Genomic DNA, 25,919 nt, shown 5'->3' with positions numbered 1-25,919 from the left:
TTTGTTCAAAGATTTAATTTAGTATGTTCACAGCTATATTGTATAATGCTTTCAGGATGATGCTTATTGAATTCATATTTTGCATATCAACGTTACTACTGTGGTCACATGGAAATCAGATTGACTAATTTTGTCGTAAGCCAATGTTAAGAACAGTACGCAAAACAATACTACCGAAGAATATTTTTAAGTATTTATACCATGTTTAAACAGCATGTACGCTTAGTTGCTATTTTCCTTGGTTTTGTTGCATGAAGCTAAACAACTTCATTTATTTTTTGGCGAATCAGATCGATATATTTTCTTCCTATTGAATGCGTAACTTTTCAAATATCGATTGCAATGTGGCTCTTATAAATAAGGGAACTGTTGTGGGCAGTTGTGAAGCAAAGAACAATTGGAACTGAAAAATGAACATGGAGGAACTACTAATGGACGTTTATCAATAAATGAAATAATTCGTCTTTTTTTTACAAAATCGGGATGATTATGAGGTAGCATATTCTACATGTTGTATTTAATCGATCTCTTGTGATTGTATAAGAGAATAACATTTGTTTTATTGTTTTTGGTTCCTCTTTATTGTTTTTCATGGCCGCTTCATTCAAGCTTTTGAATATCAATCAGCAATTAAATTAACAGGTTTTAAATAGAAAATAAATAAAAGTATGTTTTACTTCTGCGAGAAGGCTCCCATTTATTTGTTGATATTCACTGATAAGAATGGTATCGGAAGCCTTGTCTTGTGTTAGCGCCCGCAAGCTTTAGCTTGTTCCCTAAAACTAATTAAGTTACTTATGCTTTTAACACTTAATTAAAATCATACAATTTTACAAATGTATACGCGTGAAAGGTTTGTTGCCTAGCGCTTGAGTTGGTGAGGACGAAGTAAAACTATGAAGGGGAACTCAATTTGAAGTTTGACTTGTTGTTACACTCTTTCCCGAACATTCTCTTGAACGAGATGCTATGGGGTTCCTTTCTTTATTATTACTTTGCTTGAGCGGCTCCCTAATTCGCATGGTACTCGGGGATCTTTGAAAATTGTTCACTTATTTTGTTTCTTTTTTTTTTTTTGGTTTGAGTTTTACATTTCGTAGATTTACCGTCAGCTTACTTGGCACCGGTCGCCTTAATTAGTCCGTCAGTAGACATAGATTTCGGGCGTTCAATTGGCAGTCCAAGAGCGCGATCCCAAACCAGTGAAGCCAAAACACCCAACGCACGGGATACGCCGAACAATACAGTATAATAATTCATTTCCTTCAAACCATAGTATTGCAATAGGACACCGGAATGAGCATCTACGTTGGGCCATGGGTTCTTAACCTTGCCCAGTTCAGTCAGAATTGGTGGAACGACCTTGTAGATGTTGGAAACCAGCTGGAACAGTGGATCATTTGGCAGGTGCTTCAATGCAAACTCGCGTTGGCAAGTATAGCGAGGATCGGTCTTACGCAGAACAGCGTGACCATAACCGGGGACAACCTGAGTACAGACAAGAAGTATATATATTTTTTGCTACACTTGTATAAAAATCTATTTACCTGTCCCGATTTTAGTGTCTTCCAAATGAAATCTTTAACCTTTTCTTCACTGGCATTATCTCCCAGTTCCTTACGGAGCTTCTGCAGCCACACTAATACTTCCTGGTTAGCAAGGCCATGTAGTGGACCAGCCAGGCCATTCATACCAGCCGCAAACGATAGGTAGGGATCGCTTAGAGCTGAACCAACCAAATGAACCGTATGGGCCGAAACGTTACCGCCCTCGTGGTCACTGTGGATGGTCAGATACAGACGCATCAGCTCAGTGAACTTTTCGTCTTCGTAACCCAACATTTTCGTGAAGTTGGCAGACCAATCCTTTTTGGGATCGATGGCACCGATTCCCTTACCATCGCGATAAGTGTTACGATAAATTGTAGCTGCAACGACGGGCAATTTGGCAATCAGATCCATACTGTCCTCGTACACGTACTCCCAGTATTTGCTCTTGTGCACGCCCTCGGAATAGGCCTTGGCATACTTGCTCTCGTGATTGAGAGCGGTCACAGCGCAGCTTAGCTGCGACATAGGATGCAGCGTCGTGGGCATGTTGTTCAGCATGGTCACAACGTGCGATGGCAGTGCGGCACGGTTGGCCCATTCGCGGGACAAGGCATCGACCTGAGCCTGGGTGGGAACATCGCCGGTGATCAACAGCCAGAACAGACCTTCGGGTAGGGGCTCAGCGCCACCTGGAAACAAAAGAGATTATCAATTATTTCATTTAGAATATGTCCGTTACTAGTACATTTTGTCGAGTGCATTAGAACTATGAGGGAAAATATGTCTGCAGAGTCTATACAAGAAAATTAAAATGAAATATAAATTTATGTTCAGATGACAAATACAGAAGAATGGTTTGGTGCATGGTTCATTAGAAGAGATCACCATCGGATTGCACTGTCGTTTTTTTCTCTGTCTCTAGATAAGTCATAGGAGAAAATTTTCGGAAAAACAACATAAAATCGTTGAACGCGGAATAACAAAATTATAAAAGTGGCAGTACTCCCGACAGTGACTATCGTTCTTTAAATTTAAATCTATGGATAAACCTTCTCTCCTTTATCCATAGCTCGCCAGCAGGACGCTTTGGATTTTTTTTATTTTATCTTATTTCTTGTTGTTACACACCGTTTAATCGAGAGATTGCGAAATGAGGTCACCCAGCAGCTAGAGCAGTAATTGAATTCCACTCGGCTCGTGTCTAGTATCACGCACAAGCTCAACACCATTTCTTGGTTGATTTTTCATTAGGGCGTAGAAGCAAGTGACAGTGTCTCTTTAATCACTCTCTCTTTCGGTGATTGTGATTAGAGATGGTCGGGTATCGGGTATTTTACCCGAAACCCGACCCGTACCCGTACCCGACGGGTTTTTGGTCGGGTACGGGTAAAAATTTTTATTTTCGATCGGGTACGGGTAAAAAAAATTTACTGCTTACTCGGGTACGGGTCGGGTCGGGTAAAAAAATTTACTACTCACTCGGGTACGGGTCGGGTACGGGTAAATTTTTTTTCTGATCGATTACCCGAGCATTTGTACTTCACATAAATATGTTTACACGTTGACGAGAATTTTTTATTGCAAAACAGTTGTTCCGAAAAATAAACAATTTGATTCAAGGGGTTTTGACATTCGCGCCTAGAACCAGACCTGAAAACTGGCATCTTTTTCCAGAAAAAAACATTTCTTTTCTTCATTTAAAAAAAACGATCAATCATAGTTACGTGAAAAGTTATGTGAATATTTTCCACCCTACTTTTTTATAACATATTTAATAAGATACACTGCATTAGCTCTAAGATGTTGCTGTCAGACCCTACTTTCCACGTAGGTTTTAATGGACTCCCATTTTAAAGCTGTATAATGCACAATCCAGTAAAAATTATTTGATTAATATATAAAATGTAGTGTAGTACTCATATCACATTCAGATACCAGAGAACTGTTATTTTAAATATTGGTTGGAGATTTTCAAAATTTACATATAAATCATTAGGATTCTAACCATAAAAACATGAACATTTATTTCAGAAAATCTGCATAGAAGTTCTTCTTATTCTTCACTTCTGGGTGGTGTCACCTCACTTGAAATGACACCGATTGATGGCACAGCAAGTTGAGCTATATTGCCAGTTCGATGTCAACATTTCATAAGGGCACATAAACCAATGAGAGTTTCTCTTTGTTTACTTTCTCTTTTGTGAATATCTCCTTAATTTTCACGTGTACCTACAAAGTACCTACAAATGTTCAAACTACTTACACTTGAAGGACTCACAGTTCACCATTTTCAAAATTGAATTTTTCACACCGGGAATACACGTGAATTATTCGATGTTTGGTCAATTCACGTAAACGAACCGATGATACTCTATCAATTTTAGGGAATGTTCGTGATTTTTCAAGTGATTCTAATGTGAATTTTTATTTGTGTGTCAAGATAATGAGCACGCTTACTTGTGGTTCTAAAGAATTGGATCAAAAGTCGCACTGTTTCGTAAAAACCATACCTACCAAAAATTGAATAGAATGGGTATTACGACATTTTGGATAAATATGCTTCTCGAAAAATTTGAGTAGATATTACTCCCTTTTGTTGACATTTGTAAATGAGTATAAAGTACCAAAGACATTTGAAATCTATTCATGCTTCACAGTGTATTTTTATCACAAACGAATTTCCAGACATGACAGTCACGATCTTTTTTTGGCGCACATCTACGGTCCTCCGTGAAACTGGCACCAATGGTGATAAATTGGTTGCACTGCTGAGTTCCCATCATCGCATTCATAATGCCAATGTCAAACCGTGAGAACCCTTTCGATACGTTAGCTCAATGGTATATATTGAGATTTCATGGCACACTTTGGTCGAAATGATAACAATGCAATTAATCTCGCGCTCCACCAAGCGGTGAGTGCGGTCATTTCAGAAGACCGGGAACGGACCAGATTTTTATTTAATACTAGCTGAATTACCCGGCGTTGCTCGGAAATGTTTCGTGAAGGGAAGACCGAAAAAATTTCTCGAAGTTGTCCTGCTTAGTGAAATACTCTTGTAGTGAAACATAACTTAGACGGAAACCCGATCGAACAATACTCCGTTCATGTTCAAATTGCGAATGATCAGTGCCCCATCTCAGATCTCTCAATAATCATAAATTTCATTTCTCGACAAACCTCATTTAGTTGCTAGAAATTTGTCAGTGAACGTACTACAGATCTCTTTCATGATTACCCTGAGTAGTGTAGTAAGTATCTATGCTTTTCAAAAAATATCGATTCCCACCTTTGGTACATGTGCCAAACTTGATGGCGATTCGTTTAGTTGTTTTGTAGTTATGCTGAGACTTGAATACACTCACGTTCATAAGCAGACAAAGACTATTTTCCCTTAGTTCTTTGAATTCCCCGCAAAATGGAACCAGAACTTTTAAAATTATTTAAAGAAAAATACGACCTTGAAATTCTTGCCACTCTCTTGTTTTATAAAAAATGGGAGAATAAAATTTATTTTCAAAAACCCTCCTTCTAGTCTAAATGTCGATTCTCTAAGTTGCGCAAAAAGTATCTATGGTCTTCAAAAAGTATCGATTCTCGTCAAATTAAATAAATTTTTTTATGACCCCTGTTAAGGATAGTTGCTACGCTCTCCCCCTTAAAAATACGCTTACAACTATCTCTGAAGAGCAAAAAGCACCTATGCCAAGTGTGATAGCAATCCGTTCAGTAGTGTCGGAGCTATGCCGTTACATCCCCCTTTTTAAATGCACTTGCTACATCCACTCCCCATATCTATCATATCTAAGGTATTGAAAATGTTTGCATGATCTTCAAAAATTATCGATTCTTGTCAAATTTTTGAATTTTTTTTCATGCCTCCTCCTGTTAATGATAATTGCTACGCTTCCTCCCCTATAATAATACCTTTATGACTATTTCTGAAGAGCAAGAAATAACTGCACCAAATTTTATAGCAATTCGTGCAATAGTTCCGGAATTATGTTGTTACAAACATTACACTCCTTTTTTAGAGGCACTTACTACAGCCTCTCTCCACAGAATATCCTTATAATCTTATCTAAGTTGTGCAAAAGTGTCTTCAAAAAGTACCGATTTTTGTCAAATTAGATAATATTTTAATGACCACCTTTGTTAAGGACACTTCCCACGCTCCCTTCCCCCATGGAAATATTTTTATGACCATCTCTGAAGAGCAAGAAGTACATGTACCAGGTTTGATAGCAATCCGTTAAATAGTTTTGAAGTTATGCCATTACAAACATTACACCCTTCTTTTAAAGGCACTTGCTGTATCCATCCCTCATTAAATTATATCTACGGTATTCAAAATGTTTCTAAGATCTTCAAAAAATATCGGTTTTCATCAAGTTACATGAATTTTTTCATGACCCCTCCTTTGTTATGATACTTGCTACGCTCCATCTCCCCATAACAATACGCTTATGACCATCTCTGAAGAGCAAGAAGTACATGTGCCAAGTTTGATAGCAATCCGTTCAGTAATTCCAGAGTTATGTCATTACAAACATTACACCCCCCTTTTTAAAGGCACTTACTACATCCACCCCCCATATAATCATATCTAATACATGCAAAATGTGTCTATGGTCTTAAAAAAGTATCTATTCTCGTCAAATTAGTAAATTTTTTTCATAACCTCCCCCTGTTAAGAACACTTAATACGCTCCCTCCCCCATTAAAATATCCTTATGACCATCTCAGAAGAGCAAGAAGTATCTGTGCCACGTTTGGTGGCTATCCGTTCAGTAGTTTCGGAATTATGCCGTTTTAAACACTACACCCCCCTATTTAAAGACACTTGCTACATCCACCCCTCATATAGTCATATCTAAGGTATGCAAAATGTTTCTACGTTCTACAAAACGTATCGACTCTTGTGAAGTTATATGAATTTTTTCATGACCCCCCCTTGGTAATGACACGTGCTACGCTCCCTCCCATATAAATATACTCCCTAAAACATCTCTGAAATACAAGAAGTACCTGTGCCAAGTTTGGTGGCAATCCGTTCAGTAGTTCCGAAGTTATCGCGTTACAAACATACAAACTTACATCCATTTTTATATATATAAATTTGTAAGCACATACATGTCTTTATTATTTGTCTTTGTTTACATGTTTAAATGTAAACAAGCATTTTAATGTATTTTACTGACAAACTAGAGCCTGATACGCTTTATCTAGCTCGCTATCTAAAACACTTTATTTTTTCCATCCTGAATTTTAGTAAACTTTTTACTACTCATTCGGGTCGGGTACGGGTACAGGTAATTTTTAATCGGGTACGGGTCGGGTACGGGTAAAATTTTTTATTTTTTATCGGGTACGGGTCGGGTACGGGTAATTTTTTTTTATTATTGATCGGGTACGGGTCGGGTACGGGTAATTTTTTAAATTTTTAATCGGGTACGGGTCGGGTACGGGTAATTTTTTTTGCTGATCACTCGGGTACGGGTCGGGTTCGGGTATAAGAATTTCTATACCCGACCATCTCTAATTGTGATGTGATCAAAAATATTTTCTTTGATATCACTATTCTGTTCGAAAGTCAAAAGTTTCGGGTATCATTTCATGCAAAGAGTTGAGTGATAAACGTGGGAACCGCTTGGTAATTAATAGAAGAGAAAGTAAACAAAGAGAAACTGTCACTTGTTTATACGCCCTTTTGAAAAATTAACCGAGAGTTCATCTGTTGAGTACCAGAGTAGCGTAGTTGGTAAAGCGTCTCTTCGGAGAGGAGAAGACTGAAGCATCAAGTCCTTTCTTCGGGCGATACTTTTTCGCAAAATTTTCAATTTTCGCTGTTTCATGCATTTTCAACTTTCCTCTCTATCTGTAGTAGTGATGTGTAGGTTATTTAGCAGTTTTCGAAAGTGCTGCTCTGACAAGCTATTCGCCATGGATCGAAACAAATGATAATCCGATGGAGCAATGTTCGTTGAATACGGACGACGGGGCAGAAATTTCCATTTCAGCGTTTCCAAATAAGGTTTTTTTAATCCATCGTTGTGTTTGTAAATTGTTTTAAATTTGCTAAGTTATCATTTCTTTCAATGAAAAGTATACTTCATTCGTTCAAATTCAAACATTCAAGTGGCAAAATGAATCAATGGAAAGAGTTTATTAGTCAAAAAAAAGTTAGCATGTAACATTTCGTATTGTGTAGGTACGTAAAAGATTCCCCTCCTCACTTTTTAGTCTTAACTATTTTAGACTTCGTTTCGGCAGCATTATTGAACTTTTTTCAGCTCTCGCTTCTACCTTTCCCTCCTCCAGCGTCAATCCTTACACTCGCCTTTGTGGAGGTATGACCTTTTCAGAATGGCCTTCATTTGCAGCAGATTCTATACTAGAAGACGAATTTAGCTCGGGGTTGGGTCAATCTGCGACCTATCCGGTCAGGAACTCTAAATGCTAATTTAGGGATTAATCTTATTCTGTGCTAGGGCACATAACCAATTTCACTATCTTTACGTTTCGTCTTAGACAAATTGAACTGCTTACTGCAAACTTAACCCATTATAACCCGAGGGGTTTAAAATTTGAATCAAATGAGCTGATATCATCCGTTCCAGCATATTGTGTTGAAGATTATGGGAAACGCAAAACCACTGTTTAAAATCTTTTCGAAACGAAATTATGCCACCGTATGATATATTATACACACAAATGCTAGCATCAAATTTTACATTATTTTACACATTATTCGGGATTTTTTTATAAATATAACCTGTTTAGAGCCTCTGCTAATGTTTTGTCGCAAGATATAAGTATTAGCGCATAATTTGACCAAAAAATACAAAGCAATATATAACTCACTTTTGCACTACCATTTCTAGTCGTTAGTAGGTCAAAGGTCAAGGATCAAAATACAATGAAATTTTGAAAAACAAACTGCAGATTTAACACCCAAAGAAGTTGCGTAGTGTAGTTTATCTGTTTTTGCAAACATTTTTTGAAAAATAGATATTTCTACGTATGATATATCATACGCTTCATACTGGGTTAAACAGTTCAATTTGAACCGCTAAGCAGACGTAAAGTTATTGCTATTTGCAACACACTTGTAATCAGCACAGAAGTGCTAAGTCTTTCCTGACGTGCCGAACGAAAACAAGTCTCGACGAATCTTTTATTTCTGTTTGTTAATAAATTTCATTATTTTCATTACTTAATTCCGTTCAAAAAAAGGGTAACATTTCACAAATATTCAAGTACACATTACTTTAAGCAAAAAATACAATTCGGCCAACCAACCCCGCACAAAACTTGGTCAACCTACCCAATGAATGTTTTCAAGAACAATCGCGATTAACAAAAATGAAGGAAGAGTTATACTGGATACCGATATGTAATTTTGTAATGTTTTGAATACCCTCCCTTACCTTTTTTGGAAATCGGACGTGAATTGATCCGCGTTACACGTATGACTTTACAAAAGTAGAAATCTACTCAACAGTTCCGAAGAAATAACAAACGTTCTTCTGCACAAACGATAACACAAAAATACCTGAAATTACGTCGGTACATGTGTAATCACCCAATACGTTACCAAAACACTATAGATGTCACCACTACGCATGATAGCCTTTCCAGAAAAGCCACTCGGCCAACCTGCCTCTTCGGTTAACCAGCCCCGGTCTCCCCCACTTTGAATATCAGTCCAGAAGCGTCGCGACGTATAAAACTTCAAAGATTCAAAATATCACCAGCTTGAACTCTGAATTTTTACAAATAACTACGTCAATCTCTCGGTTATATCTATGACATCATCTTCTTCTATACTTAAATCAAAAGTTGCTTGTAAAGTATCTTAAATTTTAATCAAATAAATGAAATAATATCTAGACCAAAATTTGAAATAGGCGAAATTTCAAACTCATCGAATCAAAAAAACAGCCGGTAAAGATAGGTATACAACAATCGAATGCTATTTTATAAGGAAAGGCTTACGCGAAAATTCACAGCAATTAAATAGTTAAGAACTATACAATTTATAACCTTGATAGAAAACTTGAGCCGAAAAGTGTTGCATTTCATTTATGTTTGATGAAAGTAAAATAAATATTTATGAGTAGGGTTCAGTGCAACTTTTTTGTTTTTTTTTTGTCTAAAATCCTAACATAATATTCAGATAATGTTAGCTTTCTTTTTTGTACTTTTAAGCTTCTGCCTAAAATTATAGTGATAGTGCTATAGGTAAAAAGAACACAAACCAACTGAATGCCGGCTGCATATTTCAATTGCTAATGAACTATGGCGAAATTCAAATGTTGACATTTCAAGTGGCGGAACATCACGGCGAAATGACCGACCCATCGTTTCAAAAGTATGATTAACATTCGAATATATTTATTCGTATTTGTTGAAAAATTTTCAACAATTTAGTTGAAAGGCTTATAAACAATAATGATGGAGAAATTTTATTTTTGAGTTACGACCTTGACACAAGTCTCGTTGTAAGCATAACTAAACGATTCTTGAGGAAATTTTTTGATGAAAGTAATAGTTTATGAGTTGTTCAATCGAATTAAAGAGTAGCATGCTTTGTTTACACTTTAGCTCTTTCGCACTTTTCTCATGTTGATCTAGATATGAAATGTTCACAACAGCTAATGAAATTTTTTCTATGCGGAAAATACGTACTGCATAAAAAAATCGCATAAAACTTGCATAATTTTGAAAATTTGCTTAAAAACCGCAATACCAAGGAAAAAAATTTGTATGTTGGATGTCTTAAAAATTCATGAAACGTCGGGATATAATGTTAATTCAAATAAAAGTGTTTGAAATATACCGATTTTAAAATTGAGACAAATGCTGAGATTTCCGAAATGGAATTTTTTCTAGATTACACCAGATCTCTTAGTAAATTCGCATAAAAAACGCATAACTTTGAAAATTCAAAATAAAGAAACCTAGATTGTAAAATAAGGTTTGCGATTTATTACTAATTGAAATTCGTTTTTAATCAAATCCGTTTATTTATACCAGTTTTATTCCCTACACTGTCAATCTAGTATAATAACAAATATGCAACTGTACTAGCGCCACTTCCTCATACACTAGACCTGTTTCCTACTGTAAGTGCATTAGAATGCATATCAAACGGGTCAAAGACATAAGCAAGCACTTCTAACATTTAAACTAAGGACGGGCATTCGCCATCGCGCGCGGATCGTGCCAATTACTACGGCACAGTACAGAGCAATAGATGTCACTGATCGCACGTTTCAAGTACATCTACTTATTACAAAAGCGGCGGTAGTGCATGTACAGGCTGTTAATATTTTATTCATGTCTCAGTCTTGTTATCGATGCAAAGTCGAATACGGTAATGTCATGTCAAACCTTTAGGGAAGCGTGTAATATATTTTATTTTATGACACCTACCTGGAGCCTTTGGAAGGACCTTCTGGCATTCGGGAATTGATAATCCACGGAAGCGAATACCCTCCTCCGGGTCGAGTACTGAAGTTTCACAAACCAAACCCTTAATTCCTCGCATACCACCGTACATCTAAAAGAGCATAACATTAATACAAGCGTTCCATTTTAAGATTCTTGTCGTGTGATTGCGCGCAATCTGTTTTTAGAGAAGCGTTTATTTTTGGCCACCGTTATGCAATCTGCTTGGGTTGCTGAAAAAAAGATAAATTTGAATGACATTCATTTTCCAAGTCATTTCACCCTTGATAGCGGTAGTACCATGACCATGATGGCGGTGTTTTGAATGGTCAGTCAAATGTGTTTTCACTAGTCCCACAGTCGGGCTGTGATGTGTTGACTATTCGACCATAGATATTTACTTCTGAAAAACACTTTTTTTTTTCATAATTCCCATTGAGATTTTTCTATCGTTGTATTGTACCAGAGAAAAATCTCGTCATTGAGCTTAACCTCTACCGATGCATGATCAATTTCAAACGGTGTTGTAGTGAGTCGCATAAATTATTCCGCGGAACAAATTAATTGTGTTGTTACCGGTGACTATTAATTACACAGTATACTTACAAAGTACTTCTCAGATAATTCTGAATTCTGTCTGCAACCGGTAGGCTACATTGAAACAAACTTTAATGTAATCTCGGAAACTCTCCATCGTGTATCATTTCAGTTCATTACTCATTTCTAGTTCAATGTCAAAAATGAGAACAGCAACGGGGATGAAGATGAGTGCCAGTACCCCTAATGACACGACATTAGTGACATTCGTTATTAGACGGATTAATAGCTGCAAATAGGGAGTCACACAAACTGAGAATGCTCACTTTAGCGATAATGATAGCTCGGCATAGCGAGAGGTATGCGCCGTATCAGTTCATTAGTACTTACATCATCGAATGTTACGAACAAGTGCTTACGAAAAAGTATTGGTTCCTTATAGAAAGTATGCACTTTGTGTTGGTTGTGAGCTGATTGCGACTTTTGATTTTAATGTAGAAAGTCTGCCATCGGTGCAAATCGCACATTTAGTTTCGAAGCAGATACTCAAGATTAATAAGCAATGAAGTGTGAAGTACGGCCAAGGTCAAATTCTAACGCTTGGCAGGAGATAATGCATGCTCTGTGTATGTGCATGTGTAATTTCCTTCTTTTTATTATTTCGTACGATAAATTAACTAGAGGATTCTGCGTACAGGGCATGACAACAGTGACATTGAAAATTAAAACTGTAGCTATTCGTTGACTTGACTAGAGTAATTCTAATAGCGAGACAATGAGATTTATTACAAGAAAAGTTTGCTATTAGAACATGCAGCTATTAACGGGATAATCTAGCGTGTCAAATAGATACAATTAGTTTTTTTCACAAATCACGGCCTTGAATGATTTCTTTGAAGAAGTCGACGGCCCTCTAATAGTTCAGGTATATTAGATTTGTATTGAGACAATACTTATTATGAATAAATTAGGAACCTTTTTTTACGCGTCTTCCTCAAAGTGCATCTTTAGCGCAAATATTTTTTCAAGTTAGACTCAAAGAATTAGAAACACTTTGTTAGTTTTTCTTATGTAGTCTCAAAAAAGGGGAAAAATTGATTTTCTTTTAATGCAAATTAATGCGCAAAAGTACGAGCGCCACATTTCATAACACATTGCTGTTATTATTATCATTATTATTATTCTCAATTTATTCCACTCCGGCGTTAACTTGAATGGTCATTCGACGGAGGCAAAGCTTTAAGTTTTCGAGAGTAAATTCGAAGAACATTGAACACGCAAACCAATCAACATGTCGTTTACTCCTTCAAAATCGTCGAACCTGTTAGAGAAAGCCCGTAAAATACTATAGCGTCTCCGATTTCAAGCAGGCGAAATAAGACGCTGCTAACTAATGATTAGATTTTCTATCATATGATATTGAAAATACCTGGCTGCAGCCATTTAAAACGATACGTAGAAATATTAACAATCCATCGGTGGTAATATTAGTAATCAAAACGAAATTGACTAAACTGTAAGTGTTCAAAACCTGACCACGTTTCTATCTGTATTTTCCCTTCCTTTGAATTTTTAACTTTCATCCCCATATATAAAAATAGAACAGTTTCACATCTAAAGATGTATAACAAAATGATTATTTTGTTGCGAAAGTTTTTCAAAAGTAAACCATCTAAAACTACTGTCACCCAAGACGGCCCCCTTAATTGAAGTAATATATTTCAAATTGTTCATGAAGGCCCAAGATGATTTTTGCCGTAATGTACCACGAGATACGGCTTCAAGCATGTATAGCGATATGCTTCATCCATGCACTGGTTGGAAGAGCATCTTTTATTTCCGCGGAATACGAGTAAGTGACTCTACTTACATATCCGCCCAACCCTTTTTGTTCGCTTTTCGGTAACAGCTATACTAAGAAGGTGAATGGATGAGTCATATTGGGGCTACTGTAAGTCTACCCGCATCCACTGGCAAGTCCTTGAACTGATGGTGGCTTCACTTCACATCACATCACATGTTCGATTTTTTATCTTTTGATGGCGTTGTGTTGGTACTCATGACCCTCATTTATGCTGACAATGACGGTCATTTTGAATGACCAGTCAGTTTTAGACAGCTATTGTGCGTGGACGTGTTTTAACTTGTCTTCGATCTTCGCCCCGGCGATTGAGCTTTGGTTTCTACTCATCATACCATGCCCCTTCAGATTACCGCTTTTTGGGTCGGAGGAGCATGCACGTCAAAAATGGACCAATTCTTTCTCTGATTCAAAAAATGCATATTTTTGTTGGCGAAAAATCCATAAATTTTCAAAAAGATGGGAAAAAATGTGTAGTTGGCAATGACCAATACTTTAAATATACAAAAATATAAGTTTCCTTCTGGAATGAACATTTGTAAAAAAAAAACAGTCGCTCATTGCAAGCTGGTATAGTTTTCAACTCCATATAAGATGCACATACAGTGCATCATGCACTGTTGTCCGAAGGTTATTTTCAATGTCAGTGTGTTCTAGCAGGGTATGCGATAAAATAACTCTTCTTATCAGAAAAATACTTTCTTCGTTTAGCTTATCGAATCAAGAAATTAAAAACAAGCCTCTTCATCGTGTACCGACATCATCACGTGATCAGTGAAAATAGCGAAGCTCAGCCTCACCTACCATGGGACGTGCCGTTTATCTAATCAGTCACATGGCTATTCATCGTGAGCTGCTGCTCAGCGATAAGCAAATGTACGTCAATCAATGATACCTGTGTGAACTAACTTCAGCTTCACTACCAGCCCCCGGCGTATGTTCTAATTGTATGACATTGAACTTAAATAGAAGCACTGGACAAAAAAGCCCACTTAGCGGGAAGATGTGAGATTTTCGGATTACTTAGCAAGTGGTTTGGAATGGCAAAATTTATTGTTTTTCGGCTAGCGAGAATTTGGATATTATTTCTATTTCATTTAGCAGATTCCGATGATTAATTCGTGCTTCGCATCGGATCAAAGGTGTGACATTCATGATAAATTTCCTGAAGCAATCTTAGAATGTTGATCAGGAAAATTAAAATGATTATTGGCGTGTGTAACATCAATTAGTATAAATCATATAACTGATGATTCTTGTATGAAATTCCTCTTAGATTATTGTTTCAAGAAGTTGACAGTACTCTTACTGTCAACCGACGGTTTCATTTGATGATGAATTCATTGCTGACGGTATTGATATCTCAAAATTACCTTTTTGAAGAATATTTTGTATCTTAAACACATCAAATCTCGATTGAAACCTAAAACACTTATTTTTTCGAATAATTTCCGTAGCGAGCGATACAATGCTTTTACATTATCAAGATAAGCTGAAACTATTACGGGCGATTAGACTTGGGTTCATGCCGGAAACAACCGATCAGTGCAGTGAATTCCGTGCTAAAGGAGAAGCAAGATCGAAAAAATCACGCCAAAGTCGTCAAGGTCATGTTTACTTTCGCACGACTAAACTGTAAACAAGGAATATTTTTACGGCGTTATGCGTCATTTGGGTAAAGCAGGTTTTGGCACCACGATAATGCGCTGTCTTACTCTGCAATGAATTTCCGTAAGTTTTTCACCAGACATTCCATAAATATCCTTCCACAACCACTGTATTCGCTTGATTTGGTTCCGTGTGATTTCTGGTTGTTCTACAAACTCAAAAGGCTCTTTTTGTGGATTCCGGATCGAGTCGATTGAAGAGATAAGAGCCGAATCGAAGAAGGTCATACCGAAAAAGGGCTATTTGGCATGCCTCGAGGACTGGCAAAAATGTTGGCATGAATGCATGCTGTCGGGAGAGGATTACTTTGAAGATGTTGAAATTGATTTAGAAGAATAAACCTTTTTTATATTTTCGGATATATTTCAGATGTAGTAGTATATGGATTTAACAGAGGTTGTAGTCCTTCTTAGCATAAAAAACTAGAAACATTTAGACATTCAGAAATAAACTAAAATAAATTATTTTTTATCATTCTAAGGATTAATTCTTTAAACACATAATGGCATGAGAATGCCTTCTCTTGTCATTCAAATAATCTCATCGTGAAATTTTCTTCAATGAGCTTGTTTTTGGCACAAATTTGGCCAGATTCAAAATTTCCACACGGAACGACCGAAATTAGCTCTGCGCCTAATTCGTATTACTGTTTTTGAATTAGTTGACAAAATTTCCAAAATAAAATAAATTAAAATTGAGAATTTATTTCCTGAAAAAAACTCTTATTTTTAGAGAATGTGTTTAGTTGGCGAATATTCTGGACACAAACCAGCAATATCTCAATCCAACACGAAATTCTCATTGACAACTAATTTTGTTTTTAAAATCAGAAAATTTGTTTCTATTTATCTATCACCAGTTTATTAGCCACAAAATTCGTGAGAAGTGTCAAAACAAAACAATCCAATAAAAAGCTAAAAGGGACAGTCTTGTTGAAACTGCTTGCAAATTGTTTAGATGTTTTACGCATGTGTTAGGATATATCCATATATAAATTTCTAAACCGGTATGTAAAAATGACGTAAACTGTTAGTGGAAAGTGTATTTATTCAGAATTGGTGCGCATTTGAAGCGATTGTGCGTAATAATGTTTTTACGCGGAACAGTGAATTGAGTTTCGAATGTTGCACTCTAATTGTACATGTCAAATGATGTTTTTTGTATCTTCCAACCTTCCGGGCCACGCCGTTCGATGTACTACTTGTATTCGGTTTTTATTTTCCGAGTGCTCAAAGTTTTCAGTGAGAGAGTCGATTTCGCGAAGTCGAATGAAGAAAACAGCGATTTAGAAGAAAAATGTTCAAAAAGAAGTTTCGCTTATGTCTTTTTCTCCAATACAACATCGTATTTATACCTGCCAATATAGAAAAGACAACCGCGACTGAAAGTTTTTTCGGTAGTAGTGTGCCATCTAGTGGCTAGTAGTCATTAAGGTGCGTTATTTCGGCGACAGAGCGCCATATAGCTGCAAATTGCAGAAACCAATTCAACCATTTATGTTGGTTGAAAACAACGTTTTATTTCTCTAATTCAACTAAAAAATTAGTTGAATGGATATGAAGTGTGCCTTAGCTAAGAAATGACAATTGGTGAATTCAACTAAAAAAATAGCCATTTCAATAAATATTTTATTATTATCAAGGAAATTAGAATTAAAAAATCTAAATAAGCAAAAGTAAGATTTTTTTAGTTGTCTCAAAAAATAACTAACTAAAATCAGAAAATCAACTAATTTTTTCGCCAAATCGGTCTTTCCGTGCAGATTTATCCGGGAAATTCACAAACGGGTGCGTTAAGGTTTAGGTTGCTCATTAGGTTACATTTGCGGAACCATCAGCAATAATACTTTTGAACTTCAGAATTTATCCCTCTGCAGTTTTCAAACTAGCCGAAGTTCATCAAATCGGCTGAGTCTTTCTTGCGAAAATAGTGTATTTTGTTGGTAATGTCATCATTACGATAATACTACATGGAATGAAAAGTCTGGGGCCTCTCACAGAAAAGACGTGAATAGTTTCGAGCCGGTCACATTTTTGTTGAGAATAAGCCTCTAGCCAATCCAAATTACATTACAATTTATTCACTAGTGTTTGAATAACAGTTGATCGTGTCAGACGAGTTCTAGTTTTCATCAAGCTATGAAGAAAGACGCACCAGCGCATTCGTGCATAACTATTCAGCGACTGTTATTTATTTCCAAACCTGAAAAGGTTTCCCCGGGAAAAGAAATTTTCGTCGAATGCAGAAATGGGAGTCTATTTTGAAGGCCTAGACAAATCTTATTTCTTTAAAGAACATCAAAACATTGGAGGACCGATGGGTCAAGTGTATCACTGTAGATGGAGATTATACTGAAAAGTTTACACGGTAATAATACGACTTTTTCTTTGTTAGGCCCGGAACTTCTCATTCCATGTAGTATATACGGAACTGGAAGTGCCCTGCACAATCCTTTTGGACGAGACCTGTGACCACACTGAAGCTTTGAAATGAGACCAAGTTTGTTCAAATTGATTCAGCCATTTCTAGGAAAGCATTTCGGATAACAAAAAGTGTGGTCTGTTGGTTACGCGACTTAAAGGATTATATCTCTAAAACTGGAGCTTGATAAGGGATTTCAAATGAGCTTAAGATTGTTAGAATCGGTTTTTATTATTAGTTCGGTTTGTCGGTTACGTCACTCATACTATAATATCTCACCAGAAGTGTTATCCATCTGATCTTCGGATTTGATCAATAACTCAATAGGAATTTTCAAACGAGCCAAATTTCTTGAGATCGGTTCAGCCATATCCGAAAAAATGGAGCGGATAGATAAAACGGAGCTGAGTCGATTTTTTATAGAGCACTAGGGCTCTCCGGGTCTCCGATGCAAAGTCAACTTTTTTAAGGTAACACGGAATAGCCAGGTTGAAATTATTGAAGTACAATTTCGGTTAAAATATTAAAGTAAAATTTGTGAAAATTAAGAATGCTAAGTTTTCTTACGATTATATAAAATTTTGTAAAATGGCGTAAAAAAGGAAGAATATTCATTATCTTTTGTACAGGATTGCGCAAAGGAACCTGGCACATTTTGTACTCCGGTTACACTGGAACCAAACAAGGGAAGGAGAAACCAAACACGGCATCGGAAAATAGAAGAATGAAGGATTATTTTCGTCTAGTAGTTTTCCATCATGGAGCACTGGAGTGTCGCTCACCGCGGTTTTATTTATAACTCGGTTTCAAAGAATCCGTCGTTCCTAGCAGTTGAAACTGGTGCGAACAAGACGCTAGGCAGTGGTGCGATTTCGCTAAGCGATATTACGATGACCGCCAAGGCGAATTCCACTTGGACGGCGCGGTAAACAAGCAAAATTGTCGTTTTTATACCGAGACGAATCCGTTACAGGTTGTGAAGAAGCCCATCCATTTATTTAAAATGTTTCTTAAACTCGCGAATAGTTGTAACGTACCACTGGTCCTACAAAAACATGTTATAAATAAAAACGCGGTGAGCGACACTCCAGTGATTCATGATGGATGAAAATAAACCTTCATTCTTCTACTTTCTGATGCCAAAAATTTATAAAAAATATTTACAAAGTTTAGAAAAATTTGATAATGATTTTTTTCAGATATTATTTGGAATTTGATATAGGGACCGTTCATAAACCACGTAGACCAAAGTTTGGTAATAGAGTTCGAGTTTTAAACGTAAAGAAAACCAATTATAAAGTGATGACGCACTAATTAAAACGAATGTTATCTATGCTTATATATTGAAATGTTCATATTGCTTCGCAATTGTTTCGTATGATGGCAAAATAGGGAGTAGCTTTTTCAAATTCCGTAATATCTACATTGTTGGCCCGTTGCAAGTTGACAACTTCACAATTGCAACAATCGACGAAACAAGAAATATCCGGTTTTTTTTAACTTTTATAGATAGGACAGCGAATCTCTGCATTTACTTCTGATTTAATCTTGAAATTTCCAGTAAAGATCAATTTGGCCAAGATAGACAATTCAATGAGATTCGATTCTCATATTTTAAAATTTAGATCCAAGATCGCTAACCGATTTTTAGCGATTCACATGATTTATTCAACATTAGCCTACAAATGTTGATTGAATGAAAGCTCAAAAGATGCATAAACTATTATTCTAGAACATGTTAATTAGTGACAAATGCATTAGTAAAATGAATAGTGCATACTTCCCAGCCTGTGTTCCTCTACACTTATGGTTTCAATATCTGACGGAACACACGATCAAGCTCAGTAACAGATTTGATTGGATTATATGCAACTCCTGGGTGGTATCGTAGCGCCACTACTGCCAACTGGATCAAAATGACCGGCAAGTGCACATTTGTCCGCTCTCATCACGCAGGTCAATTTACGCTAGTTGGCAGTTGACTGCTCCTAACCCTGCCGGTAACAATATGATTGCCCACATCAGCGAGGTTGAAAGCTTCTCGCCTATAACTTAATTCAATTGAGGCGAGTTCGCCAACGCAGCTGCGCGGTCGATGAGTCTGGGCCGAATTCGCATACAGCTACGATGTACCATGATGTCACGTGATTCGATTCAACGATGCTAACGTTTGGAGAAACTTTGGCGAGTTTATTTTTTTTTATGAATTTATGGGATTTTTATTTGGTGGATACATAAGATCAGCTGAATAAGAAAGGTATCACTAAGAAATTTAAATAATGCAAATAATTCACGTAGGAAATAGTTTGAAAACATGAATTTTATTTGGATTGTAAAACGACGTGTATCATGTATATGGCAAGAAACGTATGCCATAAAAATACCAAAGTCATCGTGACATATTGAACAATAACTACTTTCTAATCAGTACAATTCGTAGAACAAGCAAAGATTATTCATATTGAGTATGTGCCTATGCGCTCCACTTTTATCAGTGCCAAAAGTAAAACGCCTCTCCCGAATGTTATTTATTATAGCTGATAAAAACTTACCATATCGACAGTAACTTCACCGACTTTGGTGTTGCCATGCTGCTTGCGGAAGTTTTTGACGCGCTCCTGTTCTTTCGGAATTTTTTCGTTAAGGACAGTTTTCAGATCGGTACTGTCAGAAGCATTACGCACGTAGGTCGTGATCAAAGGAAGAAGATTCTAATGAAATGAAACGGAAACAAAAAAAAACATGAATTAAATTAAAAACTAAATTTTATCACACATCAAATAAACTAATAACACTGAACTAAGAATTTTCTTATGAATTGATTTTCCACCGATATCGACGTAAGTAAATCCTTTATTTGATAAAAATAACACAGCGAGCTGTTTTCGTAATTATAATAACATCTTCGCAATAGTTGTACATTATATTATAACATTTTGTAGGGCTATTGCATAAATAGCATTGTCTTCGCTTTGGCTCTAAAAAGCAATATCGTAGAAAAAATAGTTCGACAATTCGAATGCTGCTATTTTCGTCTTACTTTTAGTCAATGGATCATTCAGAAATAGCTACTCTAGTGATGCTGTCCCTTCATGATCCAATCTAACGTGAATTGCTGATATCGATTCATGATAGACAAAGTCTTTTTGAAACTAGACTAAAAAGAAACGACCAAAATTCTCAAGATGCTCTGCAGCAACAAATGCATTTTCTTTTGCTCTTATTCTTGATAATCGGTATTCTCTGCTATAATGTTATTTTTCGCACACTGCTGCAACAAAGGTAGAGAGTAGTAAAATAAAATAGCGCCAAGTAGTACGTTCAATCTCTGCCTAACCAGTCAGGTGATTGGCTGATGACTCCCGTTCGATGAAGACGAGGTCGAGGCCGATAAACGGTGTAGCGACTAGCAACCAACCTGCTTCACATCGTGAGCGAGCTGAATGAGCTGGAGTAAATCGTTCGTAGAAAAAATTGGAGGCACGACAAAACCTTCGCAGCATTGTATTTCGTTTTCGTCTTCTCAGTTACGGGCCCAGAACATTATCAAATTGTGTACGCACATGGTCATGGCCTGGCAGAGAAGTTTGAGCACACACATAAGAAGAATGCGCGAGGAAGCAACTTGGAAGGTCAGGTCATTATTCAGACACTCGATAGCGAACCGGTTTTTTAGTTTTCGCTATTCCTTGTCTGACTACCACGAAGTATATGCCGACTAGTCATGGGCTGCGGTGGTTTGTCTTTGGTTTTTCTGTGATATCGCGGTGACGTAAACTCTTGATAGACTGCATGCAATGGTTACTCGATACTATTGAACGCGTGAGATATATGAAGAAGTTTTAGCATTTATGCACACGTGTAATTGTACTAAAGTGAGTGTACTGATAATCGCCACTATAATCGATTCGTCACAGTATTGTGTTGTTTGTTTGGTCTATAATTATAACGATTAAAAGGTGATTAGAGACGATTTTTTTTTCAATTCATTAGCTCTAGTAATTTACCGATAAAAAAACTATTTTGCTGAATTCTGCCGATGTGGCTTCTTGCAACTTTAGATTAGTCAAAAACAGGGTTAATTCCTCGAAGCTAGTTGATATATTTCAAGAAGAAAATATTGACAATTTTCTGTGATTTCGGTATTTATTGTTGCACTAGTGGGCTTAAACCTCACAGTAGATTATCTTACGAAAATTAGCTGATATGATAAACAGGGATGCCTCTTCTGCTATACATTTCTAAGTTGTTTAAATTAGCAGGTTTCAAAATACTTTTTTCATTTTTTCTTCACCAAATCCACAAAATGTGCACACTTTGGAAAATTCGCGAACAGTTTTTTGCCAAATTAACAATACTTGGCACTTTGGTGAAGGTCGATTATCGATTAAAAAGTACATTCCCAACATACCAAATTACATGATTTTATTACTTAACATTGCGCTACAAATACCAACATAGGTTGAAGAATGCTTATTTGTAGTTAGCACACCTCAATGCAACGTAATTTCTAGCCTGCTACATAACACAACTTGTCCTCTAATCGAACCTAGGTCAACTTCCTAGGAAGAGAAAAATATACTTCCACGCGCCTATTAGTGCGGTAAATGTACGAACTACTTCAATGAAATTGTACTATTAAACGTACCTCCACATCGATGCTTACAATGTGCCATCGAGGAAAAATCCATGGTAGTAGGTAGTAGAAAATGTGCAAGTGTAGAATTAGATATTTATTGGTTTTTCTGTTAATAAAGTAACTGCATGGTCACTACAATTCATTATTCGTATCGCTGACTATATCTAAATCAGAAGACTAGTAGAACCGCACATTACGTAACAGAAAATGTGTATGGATTTTCCTGACCTCTTCATTTATGTTATGAAACAGATACCTGACGTCGATTTCAATGGATAGAAAATATGAACGGCTCTACATCATCTACATTGATTAGAGGAAATTTCCATTTACCTTGTTGGCGCTAGCCAATTTTGATGTGTAGATGCGGCTAAGAGCCATGATCGTCGAAGATTCCTAATTAGCTTTCTTTTATTCGCAAAACAACCTTCCAAACCTAGAAGAGAAGAAAAAGTAGGGAAAATTGAAGGAACTTGTGCCCCACTGCCAATGGATTAGTTTCGTCCAAACACATGTATTCACTGGAAATCTATAACGCAAATGCCAACTTTTTGATTCGATTTAATTTATAGTTTTATTTTTGGGAATCTAAAAATCAATTCACTAGATAAGGAACTGTCATTAGTGAGGACTTTTCCTACTTATACACACACATAGACACTGTTCATTTCCACTATACGAACGCACAATTTTCTCCTTCTTCTACTAACCAATTTCCACACCACGATGAGAAAGGAGACGCTTCCTCAAGATTGTCAATCACCTCTTTACTGCTCGCTGTCACCAAACCAACTGAGCTAAAGGAAAGAGAACTACGCTCACCGAACTCCCCGCGCTGGCGGCGTGGCTTGAGAGCTACCATAAATTACGCTATAATATGTTCTGATTTTTCATGAATAATAACAATTATTTATTACAATGTGAGTAACTGGTTTTGGAAATAAAACTATTCAAGAACTTCTCTTGTAGGGTTACGTAATGTAAATTGTAACCTTTTTTAGTAAAATAGTATGTGTGCCTGAAACATTTAGAACATTCACTAGTATATGAGAATCAAATCGCGGTAATGTAACCGGCATTTTATGCTTTTCACCATTTGAAAACTAACATGACAAAAGATCCAATCTTTAAACGATAGTTTAGTTACTTTCTCTTCCGATAATATCGGTATTGTAAGCATTTTACTCAAATCATTTGGGCGCCTCAACAGTCTATCGATCTATGGATTATTCCGCAACAGTAGTTTGAAGGAAAAATTAAAAAAAAACAGATGAATTCACATTTGTAGATAGTATCATTTGTAATGTTCGTCGTGATTTTTCGCGCTTTTTATGATAGTGGTCAATAAACCATCTGTCAACATCCACAGTAAAATGTTGAGTTCACCGAGCTGTGAAGTTCATGACGTATGGAGGGAGATGCTTCTCACTTGAAATTGTATTTTGGTAGAATATGCGGTTATCAGCATTAAAACTAAAAAGGCGGTATTTTGTAAACGAAATTTTTTTCCGAACAAAACCAAATGGACTAAACTAAAAAATACAATTTTACATTTGCTATGACAGGCTGGTTTTGTGCTGAAGTTTGACGGTGCGCATTTTGAGGAAAAGTGCTTTCTAGTTAGATTCATCTACATTCGTTTTATTTATCGTAATTACAAATATAACTCAAAATCAATTCTAGCAGCAGAGTAAAACCGAGAATCTTCTGAGCCCAGTTTTCTAGCGAATGCTCCACTGCTGAATCGTCCTTCCTCAGCATATTGTTGCATTTGTTCCGTTGTAAAAGGTCCGAGTATCTTATCAGCATTTTGCTGTTCCTTATATTCCCACATTTGCCCCTGAGTGATTTCATCAATTCGGGTTTTGGAAGAGGAAGGTTCCTCATTGGAACGAGTTGAACCATCCGTCGAATTATGTTCTTTCAATTTGACTTTCTCCTTGTTATCAAAATCATCTGCATACATGTCTAATTCTTCGTCAGGCTGTCCTTTGGAATCTTTTACTTTTTTCTGAATCATCTCATAGGTTTCGTCGTAAATATCCATATTACCTTCTTGTGTCAGAATTTCATTGGCTAATTCCGTCAATTTGGTAATTTTTTCACTAGACTCATCCAAAGTACCTAACTTTTTCATTTTCCAACGTTGAGCAGTAGTTAATTTCACCGTTTTTTTACCGATCCTTTGAAGAGCTTTCTTGATGGTTTCCTTGGGTTCCATCATATCTAGTATACTTCGGTACGTTGAAGATGCATCAAAAGGCTTGATTTTATCATCGCTATCGTCTTCTGAGTCAGATTCTGCCAACCCTTTTACTAGACTAACTTTTTTGTCTTTATAGTTGGGATCATTCTTTATTTTGACCCAATCTATGTTATCCAACCAATTATCGCGGATTTCTCCACCTTTTTTCCACAAATAATGACCATCTGCATCAAAATGACCTTCTTCCATTTCCTCTTTCATATTGAAAGGGGTAATTTTGGTTTCTCCATCAACACGGGCGATTCCATCTTCCTCACCTTCGATATCGTTCTCAGTAAGAACATTGTACCTGAAAAAATACAATACACCCAGTCCAATAATTATATCGATATGAAATTTTATCGAAATCATTATTTTTAATATAATTTCATTACGATTTCGTACTCACTGAGTATCATCGTCACCACTATCCTCTTCGTCAGAGTCTAGAGTATGTTTACTAGTGGAAGGTCGGTTGCTCTGTTTATCATGCACAAGATCATCAAGATAGTTGTCCTCTTCGGCTACTATGGAAGCTGTGCGTTTGTACATCAGTGCTATATTAAACTTGCACGATGGCTCATAAAATATTTTCTCGACAAATCGCAATATCTGAACAATAACACTAAACTAGACTAGAAGACAAACATTAGAAAAGGTACTATCTGCATAAGACAATTTCTCTTTGTTTACTTAACTATTTTCAATCTTTCACTCTAACTCAACCGATGATAAAGCGACTAGAAACAATTATCTTTTTTATTTACCTGAACTGAAAAGATAATCAAAAAAATATAGGATTACACGTTGATGATTTGAAAAGAAAAAGAACAAACCGAGTTTGTCATTTGCGAGTAGGACTATTTGTAATGTTAATCGAGTAATCATTTTGAAATGCTAAATCCAGAGATGCCAGATCAAATTTTATCAAACTGCCAAGCAGAGATGCCAGATATTTTCATAGGAAATCTGTATAGTTGCCCTTACACGTGACAGTATTATTGTCAATCCAAAGTATTGTCAATACCATCAATCCAATTGGTTTGATAACTAGAGTCCGAGTTTTTCGAGAAATTCAAGTGTTTGGTGCTTTGAATATTGCAAATGAATATTAAAATATTAAGAGAAGAGGACATTGCACATATTTAACAGTTTCTCTCTGGAGAGAAAGTATTGTCGGATTGATGGGCAGTTTTGATTTTTTGACAATATTTTCGTCAATCCAATGAAGTTTCCATTACACGATCAAAAGTATTGTCAATACTCCTTGTATTGACAATAATATTGTCTGGTGTAAGGGCAGCTTATTACTTTCTATAAAAAATCTGTATTTATCTGTATTCACTAACAAAATTAAATTTCAACAATAAAATTATGTTGAAAGATGTTATTTCAACACATTATGGCTGTAGAATGTTAGATTCAATGAGACCAAAACTTTGCTTCTCGTCACTGCAATCAAATACTAATAGATTGCTCATACGTAAAAGTTTTTATTTTGCTTCCTGGGAGATTCGTATTAAATTTAGGAAATCTGTATCAAAT

General features: G+C 36.3%; 2 protein-coding genes across 2 annotated transcripts; both read right to left on the bottom strand.

The window, feature by feature from the left end:
* Positions 1 to 22,939, bottom strand: LOC131434706 (probable citrate synthase 2, mitochondrial). The gene is made up of 6 exons (XM_058601726.1): positions 22,840 to 22,939; positions 22,463 to 22,565; positions 20,043 to 20,201; positions 10,989 to 11,115; positions 1,548 to 2,239; positions 1 to 1,488 (listed from the first exon to the last, which is right to left on the bottom strand). Exons 2-6 carry the CDS (start codon positions 22,508 to 22,510, stop codon positions 1,114 to 1,116), a joined length of 1,401 nt encoding a protein of 466 aa, XP_058457709.1. The 5' UTR covers positions 22,511 to 22,565; positions 22,840 to 22,939; the 3' UTR covers positions 1 to 1,113.
* Positions 22,940 to 23,742: 803 nt separating this feature from the next.
* Positions 23,743 to 25,134, bottom strand: LOC131438321 (CD2 antigen cytoplasmic tail-binding protein 2 homolog). The gene is made up of 2 exons (XM_058608242.1): positions 24,784 to 25,134; positions 23,743 to 24,684 (listed from the first exon to the last, which is right to left on the bottom strand). Exons 1-2 carry the CDS (start codon positions 24,924 to 24,926, stop codon positions 23,784 to 23,786), a joined length of 1,044 nt encoding a protein of 347 aa, XP_058464225.1. The 5' UTR covers positions 24,927 to 25,134; the 3' UTR covers positions 23,743 to 23,783.
* Positions 25,135 to 25,919: the final 785 nt, after the last annotated feature.

The sequence above is a fragment of the Malaya genurostris genome, chromosome 3, assembly GCF_030247185.1.
Source record: "Malaya genurostris strain Urasoe2022 chromosome 3, Malgen_1.1, whole genome shotgun sequence".
Lineage (NCBI taxonomy): Eukaryota > Metazoa > Arthropoda > Insecta > Diptera > Culicidae > Malaya > Malaya genurostris.
This window is presented reverse-complemented; position numbering and strand designations above follow the sequence as displayed.